General features: G+C 39.1%; 2 protein-coding genes across 3 annotated transcripts; one reads left to right on the forward strand and one right to left on the reverse strand.

The window, feature by feature from the left end:
- The first annotated feature begins 962 nt into the window (after positions 1–962).
- On the forward strand, positions 963–1,793 carry LOC122642663 (mavicyanin-like). The gene is made up of 2 exons (XM_043836205.1): positions 963–1,255; positions 1,397–1,793. Exons 1-2 carry the CDS (start codon positions 1,051–1,053, stop codon positions 1,777–1,779), a joined length of 588 nt encoding a protein of 195 aa, XP_043692140.1. The 5' UTR covers positions 963–1,050; the 3' UTR covers positions 1,780–1,793.
- Positions 1,794–6,856: 5,063 nt separating this feature from the next.
- Positions 6,857–24,508, reverse strand: LOC122642555 (transcription initiation factor IIF subunit alpha-like). Of its 2 annotated transcripts, none has more exons than XM_043836065.1 (9): positions 24,284–24,508; positions 21,687–21,845; positions 20,994–21,139; positions 20,370–20,740; positions 12,724–12,839; positions 11,590–11,724; positions 11,071–11,289; positions 10,754–10,969; positions 6,857–7,221 (listed from the first exon to the last, which is right to left on the reverse strand). In XM_043836065.1, the coding sequence occupies exons 1-9, from the start codon at positions 24,452–24,454 to the stop codon at positions 7,132–7,134; spliced, it is 1,623 nt and encodes a 540-aa protein (XP_043692000.1). In that variant the 5' UTR covers positions 24,455–24,508; the 3' UTR covers positions 6,857–7,131. The 2 variants fall into 2 exon arrangements, with proteins under 2 accessions (XP_043692000.1, XP_043692001.1); XM_043836066.1 differs by having other exon boundaries at positions 10,754–10,963; positions 24,284–24,506.
- Between the last annotated feature and the right edge of the window lie 1,388 nt (positions 24,509–25,896).

Here is a 25,896-nt window from a genome sequence, read left to right on the forward strand (position 1 = left end):
GTGACTTTAGATTTGTAAATCAACCCTTCAATGTGGAAAGAAGCATAACTGTCCCCTAATCTTCTCCAACCCACAAAAAGCAAACTGTCCTTATTCTTCCCAAACCACAAAATACTCGTGGCATCTTTTAATATTTTGGGGTCCCACCAAACGTTTGTCTACCTAGCTAAGGAAGCAGTGAGAGAGAAAGAGATATTTTTGGAGGCTTTGGATACTTTGGTATACTCTCTCTCTCTCAAATTTGGGTGGAAAATGGGTTATGCAGCAGCAAATAAAAAGAGAGAAGACTACTTAAGAGGGCCAAGAGGCAGCTGGTAAAATAAGAAAAAACAAATAGTAAGAAAGAACCTGCCACCCTATCGTGCAGCGAAGCATCCTCTGGAAATATGAAAATGATCAAGAGTATGGTAGTCATTTCTCATACCCCTGTGTCTCGATGCAAAGATAACATGTGCTACACGATCAAATGGCGTTCTTTTTCCTAGACAAATAATATGAAGTCTAAGAATGTCACAAGGTCTTATAGTTGTAGGTTCTAACTCCTAACCAAATAATGAAAAATTCTTTTAGGGGCATAAGACTATAAGAGAAAGGGCGGTGTTGGTTGTTGCCATGGTGCTCTAGTTGGTTGGGTAAGACGTATAAGAGGGGTATTTCTATCATTTCATGGTTATTACTAAAGCTCTAATGGTAAGTAATAACTCAGGTTAATCTATCTCTCTCCATGTATATTTAATTTCATAATGTGAGTACTTACCAACCATTCCTTTCCTTCCTCTATAAGATTTGGGTTTTGTTTTTGGTGTGTTATTAACTTTTTGCTTCTGTTGAGAACCAATGAAATTCCTATATTCGGAAGTTAATGAATAGATAAAGAAGACTGAGTGGAGAACCCATCACAGAAGAAGCGTAAAGGGTTCTAAGCCGAAAGGCACAAGCTTCTTCTGCAACTTCACCTGCTCAAACTACCAACCATCTTTCCCCTCTCTCTCTCTCTCTCCCTAAACCAGTAAACCATTAATAAAATCAGAGATAGTCAACAGTGTGAAGATGGAAAGAATGGGAAGGAGAATGGGACATCTCTTGGTTTTGATTATTGTGGTGGTGAGTGTGAGCTTGGGAGGAGGAAGAGGGGTTTCAGCAGGAGAAGCAACACAGGTTCATCATGTTGTGGGAGGAGATCGTGGGTGGGATATCGCTTCTGACATCGCTGCGTGGGCTGCCGATCGTCTCTTCCGTGTTGGAGATAAAATCTGTAACTTCTGCTTTCCTTTTCTCACTCTATCTCTTAATACCATGAACTGTTTGATGATGAGTCTCAATGAATGTTGGTTAAACTGTAGTTAATTACTCTGTTCTGGTTCAAAATTTTAAAAATGGATGGATGGATTTGCAGGGTTTGCGTATTCGGCAGCAGGGGAGAGCATAGTGGAGCTAGGGAGCAGAGAAGAGATGGAGGCCTGCGATGTGACCAACCCAATCCGTATGTACACAGACGGCCTAGACAGCATCACCCTCGACGGTGTAGGCACCCGCTTCTTCGCTAGTGGCCGCCCTGAAAGTTGCAAGAAGGGTCTTAAGCTGAACGTCGATGTGTTGCCGCAGCAGCAAACCCAGATGGATCTCATAAACCCTCTTACCACCATCCCTTTTCATGAGGTCGTAGCTGCCGGACCCACCACCCCATCTGCAGCGGTTCCACTGCCGGCGGCTCCTCCTCTGTCATTGCTTGTGTCTGGATTGTTCTTCTTCTCTTGGTTCTTCTTGCCTTTCTTCTAATTTCAATAAATGACAAGCGGGATTTCAGAGTTCCTGTTCTATGATGCTCTTTCTACTAAGCATTGTTACTGTGAAAGATTGGATAATTTTAGGGTGTTTTTTTTTTTGGGGTTTGATTGTGTGAGATTGTGATCTGAGCATAGATACTTGGTTAAATTAAAATGTTTCCATTTTATTGCATTTATCATTTAATGTACTCAAATTAGGTTAGCATGAACTGAATAGAATTTTGCCATTTCTTCTGTTTTCTTTGTAACAGGAAAAAAATTGAAGGCTTACCCAAAAAACAAAAAAGGAAAAAAATTGAAGGATCTTACAAATCCTGCAAGTAGTGGCCAAAAAGCTCTTACTTATGAGTCACATGAGTGTCCCAAAGGAGGCTTTCCCATTCAATGCTTTTTGTTTTACAATTAGAATCCCTGCAGAGTCTATTGAGGGCCATTCGTGTCGGAGATTTGCCCACACTCCATTCCACAGGGAATTTAATTTCGGAATCCGAGGCCAAATTGGTGCTATCAATTCCAGTAGAATTGAAATTCGTGCCAAAAACCTTAGAATTGATTCCTCATATATGTAGACATAGCGATCCAGTTCCAAGAACCCAAGAATTGGCTGCTCTGGAGAGAGTCATGGTTCTAAGTATCGGTATCTGTTTCAGTTTTGCACTTTGTCGATTCTGATATTGTTCCGATAAGATATCAGTGACATGGTATAGACAAAGGATGAAACAGTCAAAAAAACCTATGTTTTTTAAAGGAGGATCAAGGATAAACTTGTCTGATACGGTCTATCCGATATCGTAGTGGTTTCTAAGTTGATCGATATTTGTTCCAATACCGGGCACTAAAATCATGGTTTGGAATGTCTAGAATCAGGATTTGGATTCCACGATGTAAGAACTAAGAAGTAATCGTAATAAATAAATAATTAAAAGAAGAAGATAAAAAATAAGAGGGGTCTCCTAACAAGTGGCTAGCAAGGTCATTTCATGTGAGGAGAAGAGAGAGATAAGACAGATGTGGTAGCATACCTTGCATTGTCAGTATAGAGAACCTTTTTCAAAAGGCATTGTGGCCCTGTGCCAATGTGGTAACCAATCAAGTTTCTAATCATTTCATCTATACAGTATTGGCACGGTGTCAAGATTGGTGGCTAGTGATACAGATATTGGCAATTGGATATTGATACCTCAAACCATGGATCCATTTGTCCAATTAAGAAATTTGTGTATAGAAAAACTCTTAACTCAATTATTATTGACAACGAAAAGGTGCACGATTGTATGGAATGAAATATCATGTACCGTATATGATCAGATCCATCTAACGGTTGTGTACATGATCGTGCAGCATGTAGAGCCTTACCTTTTTGTCTAATGAAAAGTAACAAATATAAAGGGGACTCAAACTTTACAAGAACAAGTCCAAAACTTGTACAAAAAATCTATCAGCAAACCATTCACTCTAAAGCACAAGAAGAGTCAGAAACCACTTACCACCCAACCTATTGCTTAATAGTGCTTCCCTCTAATAATAAATATAGCAATTTTATCCAAGTACCTAATGATCTTGTTGTTTCTACTAGACATAGACTTGCATGATGTAACAAACAAAATATATTTTTTTTCCTTTTTAGTTAATTTATTCTCTTCAATTTTCTAAATACTCTTTCCCTCATAAATCGGTAACTAACAGATCAAAAAATCCGTCCACCTTGCATGACAACTGAAAATGAACTCTCATTACCTTGCCATTTTAATTCTATTACTTCTGTTAATGATTTATCTCTATCTTTTCTTGACTATCCGGTTTTAATTTGTGCAGGAACGTATCAACCAAGGCTAGACATATCCACCTAGACTTTTTGTCTTCTGGTACAGGGTCGCTTATTTTTGAGAGTTGCAAGATTTTAACCGCCTACCATGACTTGGAATCAGAGATCATGTCAAAGTGAAAGAAATGTGAGTTTCCAACAAACAAATCACCCACCTTGTCCCAAGACCAACACAGGACCATTGGCCATGGATCCTTTTGCCTTTGTTGCTTGATCTTCATAACCTTGTACAGAATGATACTAATTTTTTTGTTAATTAAATCCTGTCAGCTCTCCAATGCTTTGGATGACTACATTTGCTTGGAAAGCAATCCAAGGTCATCATGTTTTTTGGTACAATCAAGACACTGTAAATAAATTATATTTCTTTGCCTTAGTAATGCATTTCTTACATCCTATATTGTAAATTTTTTTATAATATGACAGCACTCCCATGTGTCTATCTCTTTTCTCCTCAAAACAAGGGGATAGAGGTGTCTTTTCAAATGGAGAAGAGAGAGATAGACTCATGCGAGTGCTGGCATAGGCCACACTCCCAGACAAAGAACTTTCTCCCTAAAAAAATTGTAAATTTTCTTGAAATGATCTTTCGTGATTTAAAAATCGGAATCAGATCGATCAAATCGGCCAATTCGGATAAGATTCAATTGTGACCATTTGGATCGACCATGATGGAGCCCGATCATTGAATCGGAATTGTTTGAAGGAATAGAATGAACATCCTAGCTTGTATGAATTATAAAGAGTGAGGTAATTTTAAGAGGGGGAAAAATTGTCAGGTAGAAATATGTTCACTTTGCAAAAGATGTTTCTCTGCATGGAAAATGTGGAAAAGAAAAGTACGTATAATTTAGGGAAGCAGTTTTCTGTATGGGAGTGTGGCCTACACCAGCACTCCCATGTGTTTATCTCTCTCTTCCTTAAAATAAGGGGGTAGAGGTGTCATTTCACATGGGAAGGAGAGAGATAGACTTATGGGAGTGCTGACGTAGACCCCACTCCCGAAGAGAGAACTTTTTCCTTATAATTTAAATTAAATTTACCTTCACTTTCACAACTAGTGATATGATTAGACCCATGTGTCATCATTCACTCCCAGTCTCCCCCACCTTCTATAGAAAATATCCTTCCCCATGCTAATTGAAAAGTTCTCCCACAGAAGCTGGGATCTATAATTTTTTTTTTAACTTAAGCAAAATGAAACGAGAAAATTGTTATTCTTTTCTGGAAGGTGAGGTTAAAGGTTCTACTACTTTTCATTCCAATTAAACACTGGAAAAAGGATTTTCTACACTGTTCCACAGTGCCCCTCATTAGCCAATCCAACCAGTTGGAGCCAAAGACAGAGAAGTATACTACAAAATTAAATTGAAATGGGTAGATGGGTAAATCCAAATTGATTTATTAGATATTCTAAATGGTGCTGTAGAAGTAGCCAAGAGGTCACTGTGTAGAAGACTAGAAGTTATTATTATGTATTGAAGTGGGGCATGCAAAGAGTTGTTTCCAAGAACCTTCCTCCAACTGAGCAGAGGACAACATCTAATCTTGGTCTTCTGCCATCCATGCAAGGTAGCAAGGGACCCGCCTCTCTCTCTCTCTCTCTCTTTAATTTTGGCTTTTAGGGCTTTAGTAGAGTTCAGCAATTAGTTACAGTGAACATATTAAGATTGTGACAAGTTTAATTGAACTATATGGTTTGTGCGTCTGTTGGGACTTGGAATCTTGGATCCATCTATAATCTGACCTACCCATCCATTACTTCAAATGTAAGTAAAACCTTCAGTTTCACCAATTTGGATCATGGTCCTGCCCCTTCAGCTTCATCAATTTGGATCATTTATTGTCCGACAGGACCATGCTGCCTAGATACGGTGAGACATACAATGACCACCTTATCCTTGCCCAAACGCCTTCCCTTGATTATAATATATTTATGAGAACCAATTTCTGTCCGAGAGTGCTGGCGTAAGGGAGTGCTGGCGTAGGGAGTGTAGCCTACACCAACACTCCCATGTGTCTATCTCTCTCCTCCTTAAGATAAGAGAGCAGAAATATCTTTTCACATGGGGGAGAGAGATAGACTAATGGAAGTGCTTGCGTAGGCTACACTCCCAGACATCTTTTTTCCTATATTTATATATTTATGAGCTCTCTCTCTCTCTCTCTCTCTCTGGCTTTGCTGTACAGCGTGTACTCAACAATCCACTGGTCATCATGTCAATGGAAAACACAGCATGTGTCCATACATGGGGATGGGGGATTATCAAGTCACTTTATGGATACATGCATGGCTCAGTTCATTCCTTTTCAAAAACTAAGATTAAGGTATCTTTTATCCGATTCCAAACGGTTCCGATCCTGAAAACAAATTGAATCGGAAATCCTAATATTTTACATGTGTTTTGACAACTGTGCAAAACAATCACAATTCATAAGAATGACATAATGATAAGTCAATTTCAAATCATTTTGAAACACTTTATCTGTGACCTAAAGAACTTCGGGAACTAAAACAATAGATAATTTAGTTTCCCAAGGGCAATCAAAAGAAAGTAACAATTTCTCAATTCACCACTTTTATTATAACAAGATGCACCCTTATTTATAAATATGAATAGTAGGTCAATGTACTTACTGATATAACTTCAGCATATGTTTGGTTGGAAAGAGAAAAAAAATGATTAAATTTTGAAAATAGAGAGAGAAACTCAACATTACTTGCCAACCAAACAAACATACCCTCATTTGTTTCTGCCCGTTAAGGGAAGAAGCAGCCAGAAGGCACGTCACCTGCAGGGTGCTCAAGGGTGGCATGTGATCTTTTATGAAATTCTAAGAACTTCCTCACGGGCACCAACCTATGCCTTTCCCCCCACCCCCAAAAGGAGAAAGAGACCACATGCCTATACACACACACACACAAAGATTAGGCAACTTTCCTAAACATTCTGAGCTTGAGCCATGGACATGTCCTTTGCCAACTATGAGTTGCACCAATAATCAAACAGAGTTGCAGCTGTCCATCACCTTGGTACCAAGTTCATGATCCTGTGATTTATGGCTCAACAAGAAGGGAAAAAAATGGCAATGACTGATCTAGATTTTTTTTTCTGGCCAATTTTCGGTACATAATGCTCAAAAAAGGTTAGTATTTTGACAGCATGAAGCAGTAAGCTATACCGTTCCTCGGACAAGGAGACTGGTGTTCTCTGTTACACAACAAAGCATGTTATACAAAGGACCCAAAGAAACATAAGACAACAAACTGGAGAATCCCAAGCTAATGATCCACAAGCATACAGTATAGCTTGCGGACTACCTGGTGTGCAGTCTGGAGGACCTAGAAAAAACAAGAACCCTCATTTTACACACACCAGGGTTCCACATCTTGCCTAGGAGAAAACATATGCAACACCTGAGCTGGTTTCTCTCCACAAAAGGTGGTATCATATGCAAACCAAAGCAAAAGCAAGCAGGCTAATGCCATCATTAAAGCCCATGTATATGGCCTAATTATCATCTCTCTCTCAAAACAACGTAGCTGGATCCATTTGTCTTCTGTATCTTAGAAATTCGCCTCAGGATATCCGCAAAGGCCGTCTTGTCCTGCAACAATGTACCCACATAAGTTAAACCGAAGGCACATATTCCCCAATAGATCTCCCCCCCCCCCTTTTTCTGTGTGTGTATTTCTTTTCCCCTTTTTTTTTTTTTGGGGGGGGGGGGGGGGGGAGAGAGGAGGGGGGAATAAAAATACAGGTCAGCTACATCCTCAATGAACAAGACATGGCATTAAGCTCATAACCCACCAGTTTAAAAATGTTTTAGGAAAACAAAAATAGCTAGGACAAGACGTGAAGACAACAAGTGTTTTCATATTAAGACCGAATTTCCCTTCAGCCACGTGAATGGGAATCCATTCACCTATTCCCATTCACCATGGCAGGTTCAGATGCACGCAGGGGGTATCAAGAAGGTGTTTTGGGAAACATACTAAAACCCTATAAGGGTTTGTGAACCCTAGGATGGTGCGGTGAACATTCCAGCCGGTGGAGGAAAACATTCTCCATATTAAATAAGGTTACCTGAACATCAAACATCCAAAGAATGACATTTTCCTTTGTCAAGGTTCTTTTCCCCTTTAATCTCTCTGTTTCTCTAGTGCAAGAAAAATGGCATATACAAACTTGTAAAAAAAATTCCCCTTGAACCAACAACCATGGTGTGAATTATGAGTTACATTTATAGTTCTTGTATTCTTTTTATGAGGATCTTAAAGGAAACATATTGATAATATCAACATTTCTTTGGTAAGGAATTACACTCATTCCAAGCTTGCCAACACTTCAGTTATTGGTGATTTCCAAGATGATTAAACAGAAGAAATCATAGGGGGTAGGTAGGATGAACCCTAGGTTCAGGTTACACACCCCTCTTAAAGGATCCCAAGCAAAACCAAACAAAAAAGTCAACCTTCTCAGATGAAGGTCAAACTCTAACAATCACTCACAAATACATAGGATTGAAGATCTACAGAAGATAGCAGAGATCTAATGGTCGGATTAAGAATAATTAAAGATTAATCAAATCTGAAACTGAAAATCCAGCATATAAGAGATTTCTAATTGCAAAAATGGTTTCTGTGGGGGAGCGTGGCAACTGCACCCAGATACATGGGAGTCAAAATGACCACCCACTCCACCCCTCCTATGAAATGCAAAATGATCACCCCGCTTGATGCTTCCACATGCACAGAGGGGCCATGTTCCCTCACAGGAAACACTTCCCCTTTCTAATTCAAAATCAAGGAATCAGATCAGTATGGAATTCAGGTCGAATGTCACTCTTGTCTGGATCAATCAATACACAAAATATGATTTCAAACTAAGGGCTGGATTCAAAGTAATTTGACAAGAACCAAAAAAGGGCCTACCCAGTGCATGAGGCTCCCCCCCAATGCGGGGTCTAGGGAGGGTCATAATGTACACAGCCTTACCCCTGCTTTTGCAGAAAGGCTGTTTCCAGGCTCAAACCCATGACACTTGGCCACAATGGAACAACCTTACCGTTGCACCAAAGCCCGCCCTCTAATTAGACAAGAACCAGGTCTGAAATATATAATAGGACAGAAACAAGAGATTTTTAATATAGTCAGATCAGAAGCTTTGATCAGCAATTACTCGGGTGGTCCATAAATGGCCCTAAGTATGGGAGAAATCTGATGGACAGATTCTCCAATACAGCAAATCCCGTTTTCAGTAAAAAAAAAAAACTACTCAAAAAAACAGAGCATACAACAGGTTTAATAGGGGAAGGTTTTGCTGGGTATTCAATCCTCAATATTATAGCACTAAGAAAGCAACTTAAAAATATGATCTTCCACACCAAACTTAGCTTTAAACAGTCTCCAGAAAGCTGGAACCACAGCAATCAAAACAATACTTGGTTGAAGGGAATAAAATAGACAATAAGAAGGATAGATAAATGGCTTCCCACCATCAACAAGAATTAGAATCTCACTGTCCACCAAGGAACTCCCACCCTCTACTGAATCACACAGCTTGCTATTGAAGAGAACTTCAAAACTTTATTCAATTGAATCGGCTACGAGCCTTGGCTCTTTACAAGCTATTTATAAAAACTAAAGCATAATCCTAATCTGAACAGGAAAGTAAAATCCTATTGCTAAAAGGGCGTACCCAGTGTACGAGGCTCCCGCCACTGCGGGGTCTGGGGAGGGTCATAATGTACGCAGCCTTAACCCTGCTTTCGCAGAGAGGCTGTTTCCAACACAAATAAGAAGCATAATAATAAAAGGAAACCTTCTTATGCAAGGTGAGGGAATTCAAAGCCAATTAAACAACTTAAAATTAAAAAGAACTAACTAAGCTTAATCCCGCAAGCAAGATACGGCGAAGCCAACAAACAAGAAAACGGAAGCCCTGATCATAGACCACCCTGTAGTTTTCTTCACTCCTTCCCGGCCCGGAAGTTTGCCTATCAGAAAATTCCCAGCTCTCTTTTTGAGGCTTCCACTCTTACATAAAGCTCTTGTTTCGACAATCCAAGAGTGGGAGAAGGCTTTTTACTAATGAATCGATATTCAAAATCATTCCATTCTTCAGAATCCTTTGTTCTATCAAAGTGTCGGACTTCACACTTACACAAACGAAGAAAGAAGCAAAGGGCCTTGCTCACAACCAAAAATATGGACCTGAGCTTCATTGTTAGCTTGGTCTTCAGCAGGATTGAGCTAGAATGTGGGCCCATTACACAGGCATGCACCTAAAAATTTTAGAGGCTTTTAGCTCATCAACGTCAATCCTTACAAAACATCCCACCGTTAGAGAATATTGAGCTAGAATGTGGGCCCATCCACAGGCATTCACTTAAAGATTTTAGAGGCTTTTAGCTCTTCAACGTCAATCCTTACAAAACATCCCACCGTTAGAGAATATTCAACTTCCCATTAAATACCATACCATTTATAGTATGCTTCATGTGTAGATCCATCTTTTTTAAAGTTAGTTTTTTTTTGTCTAATTGGCATCTCAAAAGAAAAGTAGTTTAATCTTTATCAGTCTGACATTGAAGAAGAAAATGACAAGGTGTCACAGTCGGTAGAGAACTAAAAGATGGAATCACAGTTCCTTAGAAGCACATCAACATAATGCCCTGGAAGGCTGATAACAAACTGATACAGAACAGGAGGTTGTCAAAAATCACCGTTATATTTTAGATACAAAATTTGATGACAAGCTTTAAGAAACAGACTGTGGAAAACTAATCTCTAAGTTGAAAGTAAGGATAAAGAAGTAGGCCACTCTAGAGGGAAAGACTTAAAGAGACCCATCACCAAGCGTTTATTTCATCTTCACAAGGACAAAACACTGCCAATTGAATTGCAATCAAAATTCCAAAACAAAAATTACTGTAGATACCGGACACAAGGAGTTTGATGTAGTAAAAAATTGTATTTGTAAGATGCGAATCAAATACTACAGATAAAAACATATTTCCAACAAAATAAAATTTTTAAATTGGGCAAAGACTGTTAAAACAATAGCATTGTTGAATTGCCTCTGCAGGAATTGTATCATGTAGAGAAGAACATGAAGACAGAAAGGTAATGGCGTACCTCCTTCGATTTTAGTCTTGCTTTAAACTTCGCAACAAGATCCTGTGTAGTAACTGGTGCCATTTGCAGTAATGCAGCCCTGATTTCATCCTCAGTAACAGGGCCAGTCGGTGGTGTTGGTCCAGCTTTGGCAGATGAAGCTGAACCTTTTGGAGGTGCACTACTCTTGGGAGTGGACAATGGCTCATCCTTCACAGAGGGTTTTGACTCCTGAGCCAAAATAAGAATATAACAACAGGCACTAAAAAAATGGCAAGCACTGCATAAGTTCATCCCTGAAAATATCGAGTTTAGTCATCCAAAAGGAAGCAACTTACATTATCAAATCTCCCTTTCTTTGCAGGTGCTCCATTAGAAACCTTTGCATCATCCCCACCTGATTTCCTTTTTGTCTTGGTTGACTTTGATGCAGAAGGGGTTCCTCGTGCAGATCCTAATGGCCCTGTTTTTGAGGGGCTGATATCAGCCGGTTCCTCTTTCGGTGCATCTTTCTGTTTTGGAGCCAGTACAGGGGAAAGGCCGATCTCATCTTCCATCTGTGCAACGAAAAACAAGGATTACCATTGAGAATCGTGGCAGTGAACATGCATTTTTAGAGATTGGGGAAAAAGGATTAATTGTAAGGCTCCCTAAGCAAAAGGACGAAGCACAATAACTCATCACATAGTTGAGGATGAAAACAATTAACAGAAGGTCTTCCAGATTCCCACCACAATGCCATTTTCATATACTTCATGGAAGCATCCATGCAGCTCTCACATTATGCTCAGAAAGCATCTATGAATGTTTCTAGTATTATATCATAGGCAGTCTAAACAAACATCATTTGAACTTACATCATCATCATCGTCGTCATCTTCACCATCTGAATCATTTAGCCCATTGGATCGTCCAAGCAGCTTTTGTAACTCCTTCCCAGATTTACTAAGGCCTCCCTCCTCTTCATCCTCTTCATCCTCATCCTCTTCATCCTGCAAGCATGTGTCAAGGAAATAATCTTTTGCATAAATTTCCACTCACCAATGTCAGTAAATCCTTCTGTGAAAAGCCAGCTAGATAGATATGAGATCACTACATCTTAACAGCAATTTTGGAACAATCATTCAAAAAACCCAATACAAAGGAACTGTCTCACTACAGTACCCTCATTATAAACAAAGGAGGGGTGAACTGTACTGAATGAGGCCCTGTCGTTAAGATTCTTTGACTAACTTAGTTGAAAGACAGGAGGGAGGTCCTTGGGGGCAGTAGCTCTCCTGGAAACCACCAAGCAGCATAGTATTTTACATATCTATCGGAATTGGGATACTAATAATCTCCAAAACACAAGAATACCAGGAGATTTGAGGACCAATGACATTTTATCCACCATTTTGATTGATTACAGAAGTAAGATTACCAAGAGGGTGGACCTCAGCGCAACAGTTAAGTTTGCTCCATTGCAACCAAGTGGTCGTGGGTTCGAGTCGGGAAACAACCTCTCGGCGAAGCGGGGTTAAGGTTGCATACATTATGACCCTCCCTAGACCCCGCAGTGGCGGGAGCCTCGTGCACTGCGTACGCCCTTTTTTACAGAAGGAAGATTAACTAGGCAGATCTCATAATGAGCATTTACTCTGAAAATATCATCCAGGGAAAGAAAAAAATATCTTGGGTTGAGGCTTCCCTGGGCTCAGTCCTCTTGTTTTACTACAAGCATTCTTTATCTGTTCCCCAAAAAATAGACAAAAAAAAATTTATATCTATTCTCTTCTTTTCATTTTTTCCAGGGAATCAAGATCAGGAAACAATAGGACAGAATACATATTGAGCATCCAAGTCACGTATGGCAGGGTAGATTATCCATTTCAACACATGGCTTTTTTTACTTATTTATGTTTCTTCCTTGTATACTGTTTGAATTCTTTCCCTTTCTAAGAAGTTCTTCCCTTCTACCAATTAGAGGGGGAAAGAGTTCAACCAAAAGTTACCTGTTTGATTTCTGGAGGAGCAGGAACTTCAGGAGCCAAATCTTCCCTTTCCTCAGGATCATTACCCACAGCCTCATCATCATCAGTGAATATTTCTTCATGCTCCCAATCATCACCTGGAAAGGTGAGCAGCAAAACAAGAAGTAAGCTATCAATAACCTGCAAATTCATATCAAAGCAATCTTTTCTCCATAGAATTACAAGTCCATGATTCACGCACAAGTCTTCATATAATTTACAATAACCTAAATAGCAGGTTTTAAAAGGCAGTACAGCATTAAATCCATTATAAAAAGGCTCATATTTTGTAAGCAGTCATTGAGGTGGCAAAAGCTAGTAACGTGAAGCCTTCAAACAGACAATTTAGCAAAAAGCCAAAAACTGCAATTTCCCATGGTAGCATTGAAGATGTCAGCCTGCCAAAAAGGTCAAATCAAGGTACGTTCACCTGGGTTCAGAATCCATCATGTACTAAGTACTAACCGCTGAACCACTACAACAACAACTCAGCCTTACCAACTAAATGGGTTAGGCTACATGGATCCTTGCCCAGTCAGTTCTATTCGAGGTCATAATTAGTACAAGACCTAAGTTATGCATGTCTTTCCTCACCACTTCTCCTAGGGTCATTTTAGGCCTGCCCCTAGCTCTTTTAGTTCCTTCAATCACTCCTCCGTACTGGAGCATCCCAAGGCCTTCATTGAACATGGGCATGCCACCTCAAATGACTTTCTTGAAGCTTATCATGTATCAGAACTACTCCTAAATCAGCTCTAATATGGTCATTCTTTACTTAATCCTTCCTAGTTTTGCCACACAACCATCTCAACATCCTCATCTCCAGTTCTCCATTACACTTAGTTTATTTGTACGACGTTTCTTAACTACCCAACATTCTGTACCATACATCATAGCCGGTCATATGACTGTCCTATAAAATTTTCCTTTGAGCTTTAAAGGAAACATTGATCGCACAATACTCCGGATGCAGCTCTCCACTTCATCCATCCTATTTTAATTCTCTATAAAACATCATCCTCTATATCACCTTCTTTATTTATGATTGAATCCAGATACCTAAAATAATCACTCACTTTAAGGAATCTCCCTCTCATCAATTTTCACCATCTTATTATCCGTACTAGTGTAACTAAAATTACACACCATATACTCCGTCTTCGTTCTACTTATCTTAAAACCTTTTGATTCCAAGATTAATCTCCCTACTTCCAACTTAGCATTAATCCTTCCTTTTGTATCATCCACCAAAACAATATTATTAACAAAAAGCGTACACCAAGTAATCTCCTCTTGAATGTCCCTAGTTAAATCATCCATGATAAGCGCAAAAAAACAAGGGCTTAAAGTAGAATCTCGATGTAACCCAGTTGTAATTAGGAATTCACTAACTTGACCCCTGACGGTTATTACGGTAGTCACCACGACATCATACATATCTTTAATTATGTCCACATATTTACCTGAAACACTTCTCTTCTCTAGTACATGCCAGATTAACTCTCTAGGGACTCTGTCATACGCTTTTTCTAGGTCAATAAAGACCATATGGAGATCCTTCTTGCAAACTCCAAATCTTACTCCTAAGTAACTAGCTTCTATCGTGGATCTACTTGGCATGAAACCAAATTGGTTCTCTGAAATAGTAGTTTTCTCATCTCAGGTGGGTTTCAATAACACACCCATAATTTCATGGCATGACTCATAAGTTTAATGCCTCCATAATTATTGCAGCTTTGAATATCACCTTTATTTTTGTAAATCGGAACCACAATGCTTCTCCTCCATTCATCTAGCATTTTTCTTGTACCTATGATGCAGGTTTATCACCAAACTGGACTTCTTTCCTTAGAAATAAGTCTAAGGTTGGGTTATAAACATGTTGGGCCTTTGGTTCCATGGGTTTTCAATGTAATAGGTCACTTTTATGGACCTAATGTAGGGGTAGATAAGTTGCATACGGGATTAGCCATGTACTTAGTTTATTTTCATGTTTTAGTGTTTTAAATTGAATCAGTTGAACCACTGGTCCAATTTAAATGATTTTAAAATATTCTTTTAGGATAGAATCTTTTTAACTTAAGTTATATTTTAGGGTCCACACCTCCACACGAATTTAGAGAGGGAATGTTTTGTATTTAGACTCAGCCTGAGATTTTCTATTCCTCGGCTGCAAAGGAATTTAGGCCTTTGGCCAATATAAATAAAGAACAACCGTGGAGCTCCTCTTAACCTCACTGTTTTATGAAATCTGCTCTTGCAAGCTGCTGCAACCTTTCTTGTATTAAAGATCTGCTTTGTGTGTGATCAAAGCTGGTGGGATTGGTGTATGATCCAATCGACACCTTGCGGTGTGAAGCCCGGGTGGTTCGTTGGTCGGATTGGTGCTTGATTCAATCAACACTCTGCGGTGTGAAACCCGAGTGGTTCCTTTCAAGTTTTACTTTCAAGTTTCTGTCCAAGATCCAATTTTTATTCAAGTTTCAACTTCCAACAAGCTGCTGCCAGAGAGTTTCTGCAACAATAGTAAGTTAGAAGTGATCCTCATCCCCTCCCTTCTTCTTCTAATCCTCTACAGCCCCAACCCTAAGTTTTCCCCCTTTTGTTTTTCAATTTCCCATAACCCTAAGTCACCCACAGACGTAACCAGCCATTAAAACCTCACCAAACTTCACCCATAACACCCCCTGCCCATAAGGAATACTCGATCCACACTGCTGCCCATTCCCACCATTAAAACCCTAATACCCTCCATCTCAAATCAAACCTGATAAACTCTAAAACCTGCACAGCACTATTCCACCATCAGAATCTTTTCATATTTGGACTGAACCTCCCTCACACCCTCTCTAACACTCGATCCAAGTCCTAGACCCATCCCTCCATCCTAAACCCTAGAATCCATTAAATTACTCTTTTCCAAAACCCGAATTGCTGTTAAATCAAATTAGCACACTATCGCTCATCAAAACATCTCAAGACCTTCACTGATAGACTCCCCTACACCTGCCTAACATAACCAACACCTCAAACCCTAACCCTAATTTTGATCAAAAATCATATTTTGTCCTATTCGGACTACCCGTTCATATCAGATCCTGGTTTACTGGCTCCTAGTTGATCTCCTACCAATCTAGGACTACATTAAGTGGTATCAGAGAATGGATAAACATGGAAGACACACTGCTGCCAGCAGTATCCGATCCTATGGCAAAGGTTATTCAGATGTTGCTCTTATCCTACCACGTTTTATCATGTTAAACAGTTTGGTTAACCAAGATAAACAACATATTCCTAAGCTCTTCCACACTTCTAATGGTAACCCATTTGGGCCCGGTACCCTTCCTACTTTCATCTTTCTTAAAACTTCTTTGACTTCAAACACCCTAATTTTTCGTATATATCAATGCCTTGTGGCGTTTTGGTGAGTAATGTAGTCTTCTGAGCCACTATTACTCGAAATGTCTTCATTTAGTAGGCTGTACAAATACTCTTTCCATCTCTCCTTAATGTCCCCATCCCTTATTAGCACTCTGCCATCTTCACTTTTAATACATCTAACATGGTCCCAATCTCTACTCTTCCTTTCCCTCATTTTAGCTATCTTATAGATAGTTTTTTCTCCTTCCTTTTTGTTTAGATTGTTATATAGATTTTCATATTTCTTGGCCCTTGCTTTCCCCACAATCTTCTTAGCTTCATTTCTAGTAGAATTATACTTATTTTGGTCCTCTACATCCTTAGTCCTTTGCCACATCTTTATGTTAAAATTAGCTTTCTTAGTCTTAACGGTTGCTTGAACCCCATCATCCCACCACCAAGTCTCTCTGGTGGAATGATGTTTTCCTTTCGATTTCCCTAGGAAATCTTTAGCAACCTTCTTAATATAGGTCATCATCTCGTTCCATGTCGTATTATTGTCTCCCACAAAGTCCCACTTTCCTTGTTTGATCACTTTTCCAGTAAATGAATCAAGGTATCTCCTCTTAAGCTCTACCACCTTATCCTAGGGCTAATAAGCTCCCCTTTTTTACGATTCGGTGAAGTAAGGCAAATATCCATGACCACTAATCTATTTTGAGTGGTTAGGTTCTCCACTGGTTTAACTTTACAGTCCTAGTTGGGAAGAAATACATTTGGCTACTATGATGCTCACTTTTGTAGGTAACTACATGCTCCTCTCTTTTCAAATCAAATGTTTACAATGGATAAATCATAAGCCACAGAAAAATCTAAAACTGAGATCTCCTCCCCATTCCTCTCTCAAAGACCATAACCTCCATTTGCACCTTCATAGCCTCTACAGTCTCTCCCAACATGTTCATTCAGATCACTCCTTGTATAATCTTTTCTCCTTGACTAAAACCTTGTACTAAGCCACTAATCCATCCATGTGCTCCCAAAATTGCAACTTACTACTTTCATCCAATCCTACTTGAGGTGTGTAAGCACTAATTATATTGACAACCTTTTTCTCCAACACAAGCTTGATGGATATTATCCTATCTCTAAATCTTCTAACATCCACCACATCATTCTTTAAATCTTTATCCACTACTACGCCCACTCAACTTCTATTGCTTTTATCACCTGTCTACCAAAGTTTAAAGTCGTCCAACTCCTTAGCTTTTTACTGGTGCAGACCTAAAAGGCTGCCTGCCAAGATCGAAATCTGGTAGAGAATAAGGCTAGAAGAAGGCTACAGCTTTGGGGGTTTAGGAAAAGAATGGTTGCTGGCTGAGAGGGAAGCATAGAGTTGGTGAAATAAGTGGTGGATGAAAATTCTTGTTGACCTGTCGTAATGGAGTCGGCTGTTGAAGATAGTAAGGGAAGATGATGTCCAATAGTTGATAATAATAAGATAAATTGACAAACTAGAGTCACACTAGTTGTCCTGCCATAGGAGTCCCACCCAAGAACACTTGATAAACTCACAACCATTCTCACAAGAGATTTTTTTTTTTTTTTCTTTTTTCGAAAATTCTGGAATGTCTTATAGCGACCACGATTTTAGTATTTATAAGGGAGGAAGAGGTGAAATTACCTCTTGGACACATGCACTTAACATTAAATGGACTGTTGGAATTCCAAAGCTGAGTGGGATTCCAACACTTAGAAACTAACCCCAAGAAAAATAGAAACTTGTTCCAAAACTTTGGAACTACAAACAAGGAAAATAATAGATCTACCTAGGAATATGACAAGACACCTAACTAAAAAACAACTAACTACAAACACTAAATGCTGCCTATAAATTTAAAAAGACACGAGACCAAAATTCTAGTCTTTTGGGGCCAAACTTGACTGCCCCAAGAAGTCCACGGTTTGGTCTGTGAAGGCCAGTCTGGACTGCTCTTGAGCTTGGACTGAAACTTGGTCTTGGGCTGGTGGATGCCCTGCATCATTTACCCTTCCATCTAGTCTCTTGAATACAGGCTATATTAATCCTTCTTCTCCTCATGACATCTATCATTTCAAGAATCTTACCCATTAAAAATCCAATGTTCCAAGATTCTAATCTAACCGTACTATTTTGGACTAGCTTCTTTACCAGTCCTCATCCACTGTGCGAGAACAACAATAACTGCTGACTCACTATGCATCAAAAAAAAAAATGTTGAAAGCAAATATATCCAAATAAGACACAGGAAGATAAACAGACAGACAACAATAATGTTTACTACACCTATGTTAATCTCACTTCTCCTGAATATGTTAATCTCAATTAGGGGTAGTTTAGTCAATTCATAACATGGGAAGGGAGAGAAATTTCAGATAGATCCTTATCTCTCCTTTCCATTTCCCTGGGGAGACTATCCTACATTGCAATTTTCTGATACACACTGACCATACAACCCTCGCATAACAAAAGAAATCTACGAAAGATGAGCTTGAAGATGACGTAGAAGTCAACAGATTAATAACATCATGATTTCTAACATCTTCCTGCACCCTTTTGTATATCAATATTTACACACACACATACATCTACAAAAGGAAACGTCCTTCTTAGCAGGTGCCTGAATCTGCTGATAAAAAACCTCCACACCCCCTTTAGCCACATGAACATATAAGGTAATCACTCTGGATTATAGACCATCCATCAAAAAGGAACCTGAGATTAGCAGGTGTATGCAGTAGTTTCATCATAAAGTTGAACAAACATTTATCAAGTTCATTAACTACCACGAGAACTTTCTTTGACATGCTATACCAAATGCAAGAACTTAAAGCAAGCATGAACATGTATAATGTCTTCAACTTATTTCATTATGCACATATCTTCTCTTATTGGCCTCTTATTCAGCTTCTCCAAAAGCTGATATTTTTTGTTGCTTCCTGCTCCCTTTGCAATTGCTGTGTTTTGTGACAAGAAAGAAACCGGGGAGTTTCTTGACAAAACAAGTATCTCCTGGTCCTACCATGATGTTAAGAGAACCTAGCAACGTGGGTATCCGTTTGAAAAGATTTTGAAGGTCTCAAGCTTAGGATTGTGGAGTTGATTGGTGGTCTTTGCTGGACTTGTGGAAGTGGATGGCCAGGTATGTACACTTCTTTTTTTTTGTACAGCTTACTTATGATATTGAGCTGTAGATGATTTTAAACACATCAATGATAGATACTTTTTCAGTTCCCAATAAAAACTTTATTAAGAAGGCTGCTAATTGTCTCCTCACATCAGTCAAGAGTGCCTATCATTATTTCCAAGGTTTATGAGATAATTAGAGATCAATGATAGTAGATACAAGAGCAACAGACAATTTCACAACTAGAAACCATTCTTTTGCCACATTTTCCCACACACTAAGAGGTGTTTCAGCAATGAAGAAACAACATTGAAACAAATTAGCATAGCTGATATGAGGATGTTGATATGGATGAAGGATAAAACTAGATACAAAATAAGATAAGAATATAAGACGTAATTTAGAAGGACCTCCATTGCATGATAAGTTGAGAGAAAGTAGTTTGAAGTAGCATGGACATGTGCCATGAAGACCTCCATATGCAACGGTAAAGAGTGATATGATTCAGATTAGAGGAGCTAAAAAAGCAAGGGAATAGGCATTAATTGAATTTGGGAGAAATGGTGAAAAGACCCATGGCTTTCAATTGGTTTGAATGGTGGAACAAAATCCATGTAGACAATCCCATTTAGTTAGGATAAGACTTAGTTGAGTTGAGACCAAATAGTGGAGAATGATAATAAACCAACAGGATTTCAGTACATAAAAATGCATTTAGAGAAGAAGCTTGCACAAACTTACCATTATAGGGCAGAACATGATCCTGCCTAATCCTCTTCTTTTTTATTCCCCCCCCCCCCTTCATGAATCTAAGAGAATGGGTATAAAGTTTCTTTTCTTGGCACAACGGTTAAGTTGCGCTATTGCAACCATCAAGTTGTGGGTTCGAAACATGGAAACAACCTCTCCGTGAAGTAGGGTAAGGCTGCATCAATTTGCCCCTCCCAGACCCTGCAGTAGCGAGAGCCTTGTGCAGTGGGACGCTCATTTCATGAATCTAAGACAATAGGCATAACCTTTCTTTTCTTTTTTTGAATTTAAGAAAATTGGATAACCTCATTTAATAAGCAGTATTCAAGACCACACAAAAAAAAATCTTACCCTTCTCAATATCATCATCATCCAAATCAAGATCACCTCCCCTAGGACCTTCTTCGTCATCATCACCACCTTTTTTGCCAAGTCCAAGTCTATTTTTCCTTGCCTCCTCTTCATCTCCATCCTCTTCTCCCCTATCCGAGACATTTCCTTCATCATCATCACCAGATGCTTTCCTACGTCCCCGTCCAGTAGCCCCACCAGCTTCCTTGTCATCAATTTTTTCCACTTCACCAAAGGCAGCAGGTCCATTATTTGCTGCTTTCATCATCCATCTTTGGTATCCATCTGCAGTTTTCCTCCTATTTTTCATCTTCTCTTCAGCTTCTTCCAAGGTAAGTTGTTTATATTGAGCAACTTTGTTAAAGTTGTACCTACGGATCAAATATCAAATAGTCATTACCACTTTAGTTGAGGATTATCACATCAAAATTAAATTTGAAGCATTAAATCAGAAATTATGTGCTAGAATTCGATAATATAATGCCATAGTAAAAGACATAAGCATAAATTCAATCTGCATGGGAAACCCAGTCATTCCCAAAAAAAAAGACACTCGGAAAATAATAACATTCTATTGTTCACCCAATCATAACTTGGAGATAGCAGGATGTTGGTTATGCATACCAGGAACCAGCAGGAATAGCAACGAACTCCTTCCCTTGCATCATGAGCAGATAATAACTTGCAGATTGTGCACCCTCAAGCTGACCATGATACTGAAATTGGCCAGTCTCATCCTCCAAAAGCCAAGGCTTATTCTTGTACTTCTCCTGTGTGATGCATAAATAATGTTGAAATCATAGAGGGATAAAGGAAATAGATACATTGAATATCAGACAGTATACATGAGCCATCATGACTTCTTTATGCCAGTAGGCATAGAGTAGAGTAGGAAACTAAGGTAAGCCAAGCACAATCAAATCCGGCAAGCTATACCGAATAGTGGCTGGCCCCACATGAGAGTATAATCGACAAATATAAAACTCCAAAAGAGATGGTAGTTGCACCCTCCCATGTATCAAAAGATAACTTTGTGTACTTGATGAGCTAAAGGATACAGAAAAAGTTCCATGGAACTGCAAAGTTGTCAATTTTTGCATCGTCTACTACATATTTTCGGACACGAACGATGAAAATTTCAACCTCCCATGGATAATGCCAGCACAATCCGACCCCATTTAGTTGGGAAAAGGCTGAGTTATTATTGTTGTTGTATGAGTAATACCAGCATAACCATAAATGTTTGTTTTGTCTAAAAGTCTGCTCAACATTATCCTTTTCCTCCCATCTATTACCAACTTATGCAAATATATTTACCCGCAAAGCATCTGTAACTTGGCGCCCTTGAAGCCCTTCTTTTTGGAGAGACCATTTATTATCAGCATTTTTCTTCTTAGAAAAATTGGGAACCCCTGACACAAATCTACCAATGAAGTAATTTCTATCGCTGGCAGAACTGCCTCGGACATTATACTCCTGCAGAGAAAGAAGGGGAAAAAAACACAATTTGAGCTGAAACAAAAATTCGGAAATGGTGAAATAGCTGATGTATAAAGAGGGAAGGATTGGAGGAATTAATTAAAATGATTTAACAGACCTAAATTTACGAATTACATATAAAAACACAAACATGTCACATGTGTGTGTGTCTGTGTGTTTTTCGAGTGTTTAAGTGGGGAAGATGATGCAGATCTGAAGACCTACATTCAGAAAGCCAACAAGAGAGGCCAATCTATGGCCTAACATGTTTTGTTTTGTTTTGCTTTATTGTTTTCCATACTTAGTTTATTTTTAAGTCTTTGTTTTGTTAATTGAGCCATGGTCAAATTCTGGTTCATTGTTGGGTCAATTTAAGTGACTTGATTTTAAGTTTTCTAATTAGCAATATTTAGTTGCAAGGGTCTACATCACTTACACGTATGTTAAGTAGGTGGTAGTGTTTTGTAAGTTGAGTCGGTTTTGTAAGTTGAGTCGGCTAGGCGTTGTCCTAGTCCAACTCAAAGTCTGAGTTTTTAACTTTATAAATAAAGCTATATGTGTGGGGGGGTTCATTACCTTACACACGATTTAAAACTCTGAAGCTTGCTTGCTGCTGCAACTGCTCTTCTCCACTGAGAAGCTCCTTGTGTTTGATCAAGGAAGAAGGGATTGGAGTTTGATCTAATCGACGTCTTGCTGTGTGAAGCCCAGGTGGATCCTCTACTGTTATTGCTCAAGTTCTATTGCTGATTTGCTGGTTTGGAAACCCTAATTTCATATCACAGCCATTACAAGTAAGCTTTATTCTTAAGTTTCTGCAACTAGAATCCTAATTTCTAGTTACTCATATACAAGGTTTTTTCTAAATTAAGCAAACCAGCCATTCGATCTTTCTGAAATTTCTACCACATGTTCACAACCATAACCTAGGACTCGATTCAAATTTGGTCCTGTTCTGACGGCTGGATTTGAATATAATTCTGTTTTCCCTATTCTGCCCCTACCTCCATTAAAGCACTGTTTAGACCTACTTCCATCACCCATAACCGATTCAGTTTTCATGACCTAAACAAGCTACTGATGTTAGGTTAATTAACATCTGAGATCAGTAACTTGATTCCCTTTCCTAACCCTAGTTACAGTACCCGAAATTACCCTATTAACCCTACTCTTATTGACACTAGGATTACCCATTATCTATTGTTTTACCCACCTGATTTGACTGAAACTTTCAGCAGACCTTCCTCCTAATTTTTAGTTATCTACTACACTCGACCTCACCCACAGCCCCATCCAACCACCTATTTTATTGTTATATTAATTACCCTAATCTGAACCTTATCCCCTGAGAAAAGATCTTGTCTTGGCTACTGATTTGAAATTCAAACCAGTACTACATTAGAAGGCTGAGTGAGAGGGAAGAGAGAAATTCTACCAGATGAAAATCATAAATGATAAATCAGTACCATTTATGGCAGTAACAGTCTAGTTGTGCTTCTCTTAAGTAATACAAAGGCCAAGAGGAGCTCATGGAACATCCAGCATTTTGGCATTGGAAGAGGCCCCTTGTACTGTGATATTGACCCTGATCTATCCCTATGGTCACTATGTCTGAGCAAATAGATGTATAGGGAGGGGAAGCAGTCATCAATTCCCACCACACAAGTCACAAGCCAGCTCCTATTTGGCTCTTTCTTTCAGCACAATCATGTGGAATGTGGAGGTTTATGAAATTGCCTTTCTGTGCAGCCATTTTGAACTGAACCTGGATTTTTTTTTTTGTCCCCTTGGGGGAGGGGGACCAGAAATTGGGGAGGAGTCTGCCACTGCAGATTGCTTCTTCCTTCTCTGCTGTCTTTTGCTCTTTGGATTTCTTCTGAAGAATTATTCCTTTTTCAATTTGTATAGCTGAAGTATCCATTGACTAACCAAATCAGAAAAAGAAGATACACAGTTACTTCAAACCTACTTTGACTTTGGGCATTTGTTTTTAAACCCAGGGAAAAATGAGAAGCATGAATGGTATAATTGAAAATACCTCAACCATGTAACAGAGAAAGTAGCCTGACGGCAACAATGGCCAAATCAAATGAGCCAATTAATAACTCACTTCAGCAACTTGGAATGGACAAAGAAATATATAACATTTTTTCTTTCTTAACTAAACCAAAGTTGGAAACGAGGAATATTACATCAAAGGAGAACCAGGGAAGACAGAGGTAAGGGGAGTAGAAATTTATGTTTACTGTCAAAAAAATATAACAAAATAGGAAAACCGCATTGGAAATAACAGGTATGAGGCCCAAAACAGTGCAAATTAATTCAACAGTTCTCAAATATAAACACGATTACACCAAAATGAGAACAAAAAACAATGGCAAGTAAAGAAAATTAAGCCAACTAAAAAAAGGGGGGGTGAAACAACGACAACATACCCGAATTAATCGTGTGAGTGCAACGCCACACTCGTAACATTTTCCATGGTTCTCCGCCATGGTTTTTCCGCAGGACAAGCAGAGAGTCATATGCTTACAATTACTCCCGTAAAGATCAGTGTTCGACCCACAGCCGCCGCATGACGGCTTTAAAACAAGATCGAACGACATCTCTATTCCAGTAGAAAACCCTACAAATCAAAGAAACAAAGAAATCAGAGAAACAAAAATCCAAAAACCAGGAGTGCGGAACCGGTTTGCATCCTGAGGAAGGTGAGAGTTGAGGAATTCGAGCTGGAACTGTTAAGAGTAAAGGTTCAGAACAAGTTTCCCAATTCAAGAACCTACACAAAGAATGTATGCCATATCATTGCACAAAATATAAATACCTCAAAAAGAGTATGCTTCGTTTTCGATAGTTTTCGAGTCTCTTTGAGATTGCGAGAGAGAGATTTGGAAGACTCCTATACGTTTTGAGAGGGAATTCGAAATAATTGTTGTTGCTGTCTACCGTTCTATTGATCTCTGCTTGACGAGCGGCATCGCATCTGGTGAACTGGATGGTGAACTGGATGGGTTTATTTGAAGTTTGAAAATGGGACTTCTATTTTCCCGAGTTAAGGTTGGGAAAATAGATGGCGCATTGATGAGGTGACACTTTCCTGCCCATCTATTTTCCGTCCTTCATAACTTGTAACTTGTGAAGGACGGAAAATAGATGGGAAGGAAAGTGTCACCTCATCAATGCCCCATTTATGCTGTCTGTTCCATAAAAAACAAGGAGGGGGATGGGTATGCTAGCGCCTAGCGGTATATCATATGTTAGCATCTTATGTTTTTTTTTCTCTCGTTCCTTTTGAAATGATTTTTTTACTTTTTAAAGGAAAAAGAGAAAGAGAGACGCATAGGGTGCTAGCATATCCAACCAATCCCAAAAACAAAAAAGGCAAGTTGCCTCTTGCAATCCACGCAAGTGCAAGGCCAATGAGAACACGTCTAAGGGTATATACATTGATGGGATTTTTTATATAAAGTGGGATGGGATAAGACCATGAATGATAGAGTAAAGAATGATTGTATTAGAGCCAAATTGAGAGTTGCACTAATCTAGGATAAGCTACGTGAGAGCCGTTTAAAGAGGTATGGTCATGTCAAAAGGAGACCCATGGATGCACCACTATATTAGTGAGGAAGAGTGACCAGATTTAGTTTGATGGAGCAAAAAAATGTAAGGGGCAGTCCTAAAATGACTATTCGAGAAGTGGTAAGAAAGAATATGCATGTGGTAGGGCTCGATCCTAATACGACCACGGATAGAGTTATTTGAAAGAGAAGAACTTGTGTAACCGATCCCTTGTAGGGGGTATTTCTGAGATGCTGCTTTGACTATTGCTTTGATTTCTACATAGTCTTGTTCGGCCTGTTCTGAGTTGTCTATATCCTCTTCAATTCGTTTGTCGGGCCTAGTCCAGGTTCGGGCGGGAATGCTCGCTAGGGAATAAAATCATTTTCGGATAGAGTTGTTTGAAGGAGAAGGACCTGTGTAGCCCCTTGTAAGGGATGTTCCTGGGATGTTGCTTTGACTATTGCTTTGACTTCTTTCTTATTTTCTT

This window comes from Telopea speciosissima, chromosome 10 (assembly GCF_018873765.1).
Source record: "Telopea speciosissima isolate NSW1024214 ecotype Mountain lineage chromosome 10, Tspe_v1, whole genome shotgun sequence".
NCBI lineage: Eukaryota > Viridiplantae > Streptophyta > Magnoliopsida > Proteales > Proteaceae > Telopea > Telopea speciosissima.

Coding starts and splice junctions, on each gene's coding strand:
- LOC122642663 (XM_043836205.1), top strand. CDS start 1,051: ATGGAAAGAATGGGAAGGAGAATGGGACATCTCTTGGTTTTGATTATT. Junction 1,256..1,396: donor CCGTGTTGGAGATAAAATCT/GTAACTTCTGCT, acceptor ATGGATTTGCAG/GGTTTGCGTATTCGGCAGCA.
- LOC122642555 (XM_043836065.1), bottom strand. CDS start 24,454: ATGTCGTTCGATCTTGTTTTAAAGCCGTCATGCGGCGGCTGTGGGTCG. Junction 20,741..20,993: donor GCTATTCCTGCTGGTTCCTG/GTATGCATAACC, acceptor TTTGATCCGTAG/GTACAACTTTAACAAAGTTG. Junction 11,290..11,589: donor ATGACGACGATGATGATGAT/GTAAGTTCAAAT, acceptor TTCGTTGCACAG/ATGGAAGATGAGATCGGCCT.